Source organism: Natator depressus, chromosome 1, assembly GCF_965152275.1.
Source record: "Natator depressus isolate rNatDep1 chromosome 1, rNatDep2.hap1, whole genome shotgun sequence".
Lineage (NCBI taxonomy): Eukaryota > Metazoa > Chordata > Testudines > Cheloniidae > Natator > Natator depressus.
This window is the reverse complement of record NC_134234.1, coordinates 270,469,331-270,477,733: the sequence shown is the minus strand read 5'-3', so window position 1 is coordinate 270,477,733 and position 8,403 is coordinate 270,469,331. Positions and strand designations below refer to the sequence as shown.

Sequence of the window (8,403 nt, the reverse complement as noted above, 5' to 3'; positions counted from 1 at the left end):
GTCTCAAGGTCCCAGTACATTCTGTTCTGGATTTCTCCTTAATAGTTTAAAGAGAGCAGAACTTCCCTTCCTCCCTTTTTATTTGATCCTCTTGATGGCCCCATCAAAGTTGTGAACTAAACATGCAGATGTAAGAAGATTCTGGTTGCAGTTTGAGTCATTTTGTAAAAGTGGATGGGGCAAAGGAATGGCAGTTACTGGCTACTGAAACATTTGGGGAGTGTGTGGGGGAGGCGGGGTGCAACAAGCTGGTAGAGTGGTTCAGTATTTTTAACAATGCCAATTTCCATCTGTCGTGCACTACATGCATGAATCCATAAAGTAGGGATGTACTATAAACTTGTTTTTGGAGAGTTTGTACTTTAAAAGTCATAAGTCTGGCCATTATATAAGACCTCAACTAATGGGTGGATGTAATCTTGTTTCCTAGCTACCCATTAGTTCATAAGATAAGTGAACAATATCACCGTGGTGGTATCCATACACTACTCACTGTAAGTTGCTGTTTTTCCAGATCTGAGGCTTGCAGCTGTGTCTGGAGATCTACTACATCTACCATTAACTTGTCAATTCTGCCTTTCTCTAAAAAAAATAATCATATGTTATGAAAAGGACAAGCTAGATTACTAAATTCAAGATACTGCAAATCAATTAAAATGTTTAACCTATTCATAACTATTATATTTAATAAGCAATACATAGTGGAGAACATTAAACCCAGTTACCCAATCTTGCAATGTCAAAAAGTCATCCCCAACACTATTCTGGTAGCTCCATCTACTTCACAACATAAGCTCTCAATGAAAAATATTAAGTGGTTAGTCTTTGTTGTGAAGTAAATGTTTTGATTGACTGAGTGCACTGCTATCCTAATGAGTCTGCCTGAAACAGCTCTGAGAGGTTTGATATGCCCCATTTTTTAAAAATTAAGTCTTATTAACCTTCGTTCCTGGTAAGTTTAAAGACCAATGTTGTTAATTTCACTCTGACAGCTGAATGTTTCTGCTGAAAGTTTTTTTTTTTTTTTAATCCAGTGTGGCTAGCAGTGCTAGACTGTTAAATACAGAAAAAAGCAATTATGTCATTTACTCCACTGTATTTTTCCAATCCAGTTTTAAATGATTCAATCCACAGTGCTCCTACCACTTCTCTTGAGAGACTATTCCAAAACTAAATAGATTTTACCATTATTTAGTTTCTATATCTAATTGTTTTAAAATTTAATCCAGCTATTTCTAATTATACCACAGGGCTCAGAGTCAATCACGAAGGAAGGGCAGCAGCTGTAAGGAAGGGGGAGCTATGGTAAATGTTCTTTAGATCAAAGGTGCTTTTTAAAATTAATTTAATAGCATAGTTCCACTGTTACGTGCCCATTCTTAGTCTCTGTCCTGACACTTGTTAGTGGTTACAAGTAGTACTAAGTAGCTGTAAACTTGCTAGTGGATAGCCTAAAATATGATTTCTGGTAGCAGTTGTATAATACATATGCCACTGAAAACATGCAAAACCAGTTATCTGCTTCTAGTGTGCACAGAATCCTGATGTGTGCATCAGAAAACTATGTACATGTTTTCAAAAAGGAAGGGTATTCTCTTCAGCAACTGCTGTTAACATAATCACAAAATTACCATAAAATATCCTTTTCTGAAGATACAAATATATTTGTAAAGGATCTAGCTTTTCGCAAGCATTTCTTTTACAACAGAGTACCTGCAGCTTTACATAGGTGCTCAAATATTGAAGGCCTTATTGTGTTCTTTCTTACACTAGTTTTACACTGGTGTAATTTAATTTACTGTTACGGAATTACTCCCGACTCTCACTAGTGTAGTAAATGAGAGCAGCTCCAGCCCAAATTACTGAAAAATCCTTATACTTTGGATACTGAAAATGGCTACCGGCTGCAGAGCCTTCGCTTGCATTGGTGCCTGTTTGATGTCGGTAAGCCTCCACCTGCTGAGCTAGTTCTGCTTTTTCCTTCTCCAGTCGATTACTGGTTAATCTGTAAGACAATTAATTTGAAATATTGTGAAGAGTAAAAATTGTTCTGGGTATTCATATCTAAGAACGTCTTATTCTCATTTCTGTACATAGTGGAGCGGGGGTTCATATTTTAGATATAATTCTTGGTACTTTACCTGAGAAGCTGAAGCTCTCTGGCAAGGCCTTGCTCCGTGCTAGCACCTTCAGGAAAGTGTTTGAGAAGCTCAATCTTAGGTTTAAAAAAAGTATAAGGAAAATGAGGACACTTTACATTTGAAAACAATACCTATAGTTACATTTATTAACTCAGAGCAACTCAACTTGAGAATACCATAGCTAAAGTAATACAGAGAAAGGAAAAACAGAAGCCTAGTAGCAGAGAGAACTGTAGTATTAATCTTAGAGAAAAGGTAAACTGAACTTTTAAATGGACAAACAAACAAATAAATTGCAATATAAAACCTTTCAGATGCGCCTTTGTAGATGCTGGTAATTCCTATAAAGCATCTAAAGTTATCTATAAGCCTACTGTAGTAAATATGAATTAGTGCTTCAACTGCCTTGTAGGAAGGAACAGAAAATACAGAGTAGTCTAGATAAAGATCAAGGGCCAGATATACTAAGGTATTTGTATGCATAAAGATGCAGATAGACACAATATGGCCCTAGCAAGAGCTCTGGCTGTGTGGCATGGCTCGCTGCTGGTGGCAGGTCAGAGGGAAGTAGGCTCAGTGAGGTGACTACTATACTATTTGAGTGAGCCCGAAGATTCTCTTGGCATGGGAAGCCTGCAAGAGAGTAGGAGTGCTGGATACACACACTGATCCAAAGAGACAGATACATCAAAGAGTTTCTCCTTTTCTTGAGATCCTTCAGACAGGATAAATAACAATTCTTTACTCTCAAAGTGCTGTTCGTCTGTAGATCTCAAGGTGCTTTACAAAGCAAGGCAAGTTGTATTATCCGAATTTTACAGAGGGGCAAACTGAAGTTTGGAGATAGAAAGTGACTTGCTCAAAATCTCACAGCAGGTAAGTGGTAAAGACAGGACGTGAACTCAGTTCTCTGGATTCAAGATAAGTACATTTACAGCATCATGTAGAGTACAGACACTGCACATGCAACTAGCATGGGTACAAATAGCAGTATTGATGGGGAGGCATGGATTAGGTGAGTACAGCGGTATCATAAGATCACCTCTCTCTCTCCTCCCCGACCTCTGAAGGCAACAAGAATGTTGGGAAAAAAAAGACTTTGAACTGGGGAGACTGGTCCTAGGCTGAGCAGTATTAAGAACTGTGAACTGCTTATAGTGCCTAGTGGGTGAGATGAAACGGATTGATTCAACCAACCCTTGCTTAGTCTGATAAAGTTTAGGATTTAGAATGCGTGTTTACTTTTTATTTCTTAGGTATAAAGGTCAGAGATGGTTACATAACACTTACCATCATTTAAAAATCTATCTTTCTGTAGTGAATCAACTTATTTTAATGTTTAATCTTAACCAGAGAGTTTGTCCTAAGCACTTGGGGGTGTCTGCTGAGATTATAAAGGCTAGTGCATGTCCACTATCCTTTGATAAAATGGCAAACTAATTAATAAGCTTGCATTGTTCAAGAGGGTCTTGAGCAGTGTAACATTTCTGGGGTGCAAGGCTGCGTCTGGGGGGAATTTGCTGATGTTTCCCTGTGTACAGTTCATGAGTGGCTTGGTGAGCACTCATGCAGTTTAGCTGTCTCTGCATGCTTTTGGCTGAGTGATAGCACCTGGATGGGTTTGCTGCTTGTCACTAGCATAGCATTGGAAGAGACAGTCCTCTCTGAAGAGTTAAGGGGGTACGGGGTCCCACAGTTCCAGATTTTACCCTGAGGGAAAGTCACAGATGTACAGCTACATGTATAGTACCTGTACTATATATTTCTGTAAGTGTAGGCATAGCCTCCGTCTTGTGTTCTATCCTTTGCATCACAGTGTATTCTTGACCTAAGTCACGGGAACATTTTGTCAGGGGCAGGGTATGAATGGAATGTTCAAAGGGAAGCATTTATACATGGGAATAGGTGGTGAGTTAGTACACTGTGGGGCCTAGCTCTCACACTACCTTACCATCAGGTTAAAACAACGCAGAGCTTGGGGAATTTTGCCAGTTTCTCCCCAATGAACTAAGGCCCAAGAACGAGAATTCTGCGTAGATGGTATCTTTCAAGGATGAAATCGTCAACAGGGAGAGAGTTTAGAGGTAGTATTTTAATTAAGCAAAACTTTCAAATCAGTATTTCCTAAATAAAGCCTTTATCTTTCTGTGCTAGATATGTTATGAATACAGTGGTTTATATTTCAATTAGAATAGTTTTATCCCAGTTAGGACATTTTAATGAACATGCTCCTCAAATGAATTGTAATAGTCAATGATCTCATATACTTTTGCTTTTTGTACTGGGTATTTTAATCTATTGTTGCCTTGCCAAAGTGTTTATTCTTAATCACGTCCACAATTTCTGTTCTACTGATATAGAGTTATGCTTGATGAAGGACAGCTGCAAACTTTATTTGAAACACACAAATAAATTGCAAAGTGTCTTGCTCCAGATTGATAATAAAAAACTGCAAAGTTTACATACAGATCTCTGCTGATTTTGCCCCAGCCCAGTGTTCAGATTACTGACACGTATTCAAAAACTATAGCAAAGAAGAAAATAGCACTTAAACTTTAAAAATTACTCAAAATAAGTCACAGCTCTATGCATTCTGACAAACTTTTGATTCCTCACATAGTGCTGGAGAAATGGCATATACACATTAAAACCAAGACAAGCCTGGGGCTAATCTTGGCAAATACAGTCCTGGGGCTAATTACTCTGGGACATTTAAAAGAACTCTGTGTCAAGACTTGTGGGCCAAAAATTTGACCCAACTTTTTTTTTTTTAAACATATGATTGTCAAGTTTTTATTAATTTATATTTTTTCAATGTATTAAATACACTTATAAGCATCTTTAGGTGTTTCATATACAGAATATAACATTAAACAGTTACAAGTGAAATGATAAAATGTCAAACTGAAAGCCTTCCTCATATACTGTGTGGGAGTCCACCCTCTGAACCAACCCATGAAAGCAAAAGTCTGAATAAGGAGACAGTTCTTGCACTATGCTCAGAAATTCAAAGTCAACAAACAGCTTCTATTGAATGAGTTAGAAGGAAATTTTAAGGCATATTAAAACATCCATACCTACAGCTCAGCACTTATGAACAATACTACAGTGATAAATGTTTAGACGTGTATAGTGGAGGAAAATCTACCTCTGATTAACTCCATTTTAACATAAGTAAATGGGAAACAAAGTTGAGAGTTCATATCAGAAATTTAGGGTAAATTACATTATAGGGATTATCCCAATATTAAGCTTTATTAACCAAGGAAATTCACCATTAAGGTTAAATTTAAAAGAAAGCCAAACATGCTTAAGTATGGAAATGTATAGTTAGGGTACGCAAATAATGAAACACACTATAACAACAAACCTATAGACATGTACAAGGGAAGAAAAATTTGCCTTTTATTATTAGAGATAGGCTACGTTTTACTCACCTGTTCCTTCAAGTCTTGTGTGTGTTTTTCAATGTTGCGTTCACGCTCTGTTGCCTTTTGCAGTAGCTGTTTAAGATCAGTAATGCTTTGATTTTTTTTGGCAACATCAGTTTCCAGTTCTTTCATTTTAGTTTCATACATCCTGAAAACAGGAAAGAAAATTAAGGCCATTCTGCAAATACTATGCCTAGTCCAGAAAATATTTTTTCCCCATCCTGCAAACCCGACACACAGTCCAAAGAACTATCGCAAAAACTAACCCTTTGTAAAACAAAGATGGTGACCCTAGTAGAAGGCGTGCGTGTGTGCTAAAAACAGAATGTAGCCAAGCAGCAGGACAGGCTAGTCACACTGAGTATGTACGTAGGGTCTCCAACGGGTACTTAGGTGTACCCATCACCCTGTCTGTGCCTCCGCAATTCCACTTTCCCATCCACTACAGGTAAAAGAATTGACTGGCTCCAGGCCCAACTGTTTACTGAAAACATTATCTGGGAAAGGTAGGCAGAAGGGTCTGTGTATATTACCTTCTATCCACTCCAATACTTTGTAGGATGCATGGGGTTCATCTACCATCATACTCCTGGTGTGGGGAAGGGGCTCCTCCCTCCTCTCAGACTATTGTTTTGTTATTTTGTGATGGTGTAATTTTGAAGCAGCATAACCCCTCTCTTTATACCTCTTCCCATTCACCATCACCACCAGAGTGCTATTAACAAGGCAAAGTCTGAGAAATTCAGGTCATAGACCTTTCAACACTTCTCTGGGTGACTGCTGTTTGATCAATTATGGAGGAATTTGCCTTCATGGTAGGATGCTAAGGAGCTTGCTTATCATGCTCAGCAAATACCACAAAATTATTCTTCAAAGCCCAGTTACGATATTCTGTAATAGTACAGGGCAGAATCTGGAAGGTAGTCCCCTCAGTTTAACAATCCAGCATTTTGAAGCTGCAAGGGAGGGTCATTCTCAGAACAGGAAAAACAGTTTCTGGAGCAGCAGAGACTAACAGGGTTTTTGGACACATGACTGAGGACACTACATGTCTGCTGGATCTGGGTTAGAAGTTTGTATATTGAACATCTGTAATATAGTAAATTCGTCAATGATTGCTATGAGGTCAGTAAGAAATGCTTTAGAAAAGGAACTGAGAACTATGATCATGAAAATATCATTCTTTAAAAATACTTAAAGAAAACAAATCATTTTGCCTGTTTCATTCTCAGTTCCTACCTTGTTACAACAATTGATTTCCAGCTTTTGCTGTCAGCTCCTTCGAGTTGTGGACCTCTGCTTTCAGCAAAGTTTAACCTCTTAACAGTGTCCTCCAGTTCCACAGTCAACTTCTCATTTATTATCTCTATGTTATTCTTTGCTATTCGTAGCTTCTCTGCAGTGTCAGCCTCCTGTTGTCCAATGAGGCACAAAATTATATACATTGTGGCGAAGTGCCTTCATGCTTCTTTTATCCAAAATACAGAACCTCACGCAGCACTGAACTCTATAAAATTACACTCAGAAATTGGATCTGTACTGATTCAGAAGGAAGAGCGCCACATACTAGATCATAAACACTATTTCCAATAGCATCTGGGTATTTCTTGGAGGTCTCCCATCCAAGACACTGACCTTAGTCAATTCTGCTTAGCCTTTGTGATCTAATAGGACTACAGCACAAATTGGTATGGTATCAAGATCATCATAAATACTATCTGTTATGTATTTAGGAATCCCATCAAAATAGTATCTGAGCGTGTACAGAACTGTAAATTCAATATTCAATATGTATACTTCCAGCCAAATTAAAAGAAAAGATGCTTAATATAACCAAGAATTTCCTCAAATGGCTGGATGCTATCCTATAATCGTACTTTTTTCAGCTCTTTACGTAGTCTCTCATTTTCAGCAATGATTTTTTCCATGCCTCTGGTTTTTGATTCATAACGCATACTCAGCTGGCCACCCAGATGAAGTTTCATTTTTTCCATTTCAGACTAAATATTAAACAAAAAACAAAACAAATATGTATTTACACAACTTAGAATCTTTCGAGTTCTCATTTTGAATGTTACAGTTATCTAGCACATGCAGGTCCCAATTCAGCAAAGCACTTTAGCACGTTTATGTCTATATCTCAAATACATTAAAAGATATTTTGAATATCAAAATTTCCCTTAGAAATTTATCTCTGTCACAATAACTTGCATTACATTAAAATTCACATTTTGCTTTAGAAGTTACTCTATTCAGTTATTATTATGAAAGAATACAAAACATCGATTTTGTTGGGCGGGTTTAGTACTTTGTGGAGGAAGTGCATATGTAAAGCTTTGCTTCTGTGTAGTACAAAGTTCACATTTGTGATTTTTTTTAACTGAAGCAAATTTTTGTGCCAAATAATGTCAATAGGTTTGATTATATACACTACTGAAGATATTTATGTTTTAGGTGAAACACTATTATTCATCAGTTTTCCTAATTAATTTATATATAAGTTGCTACACAAAACAAGAACGAATGATAAATCAGTACCTTTAGCCTCTCATTTTCAAGTTCAAGGCTAACTAGTTTCTCATTAGAGACAACTCCTGGGGCCTTTTTCAGATCTTCGTTTTCTCTCTGCACTTTCTCTACAACCTTTTTCATCAAACCAATGGTTTTTTCTAATTCTGGAACGGTCTTTCCACTTCTACCAGACTACACAGAAAAGACAAGGGAAAAAAAGAAAAGAAAAGAAAAAAAAAGCATAATGAAGTAAATGCTTGAAATTTTAAGTGAGATATCAAATGTGTCTGAAGTCTTGTTTTTTTTTTAATCACTTTGTT

The 8,403-nt window shown here is 37.2% G+C and overlaps 1 protein-coding gene across 7 annotated transcripts in view; it reads right to left on the bottom strand.

Annotated features, from left to right (window-relative positions):
- CEP290 (centrosomal protein 290) overlaps positions 1 to 8,403 on the bottom strand; it is a 111,424-nt gene that overhangs the window by 1,351 nt on the left and 101,670 nt on the right. For all 7 annotated transcript variants that reach the window (XM_074941927.1, XM_074941925.1, XM_074941926.1 and 4 more), the window contains 7 exons: positions 8,111 to 8,275; positions 7,450 to 7,572; positions 6,812 to 6,984; positions 5,579 to 5,720; positions 2,142 to 2,215; positions 1,902 to 2,005; positions 494 to 582 (listed from right to left, as the gene is read on the bottom strand). In XM_074941927.1, coding sequence (XP_074798028.1) covers positions 494 to 582; positions 1,902 to 2,005; positions 2,142 to 2,215; positions 5,579 to 5,720; positions 6,812 to 6,984; positions 7,450 to 7,572; positions 8,111 to 8,275 — 870 coding nt within the window. The remainder of the gene's footprint in view (positions 1 to 493; positions 583 to 1,901; positions 2,006 to 2,141; positions 2,216 to 5,578; positions 5,721 to 6,811; positions 6,985 to 7,449; positions 7,573 to 8,110; positions 8,276 to 8,403) is intronic.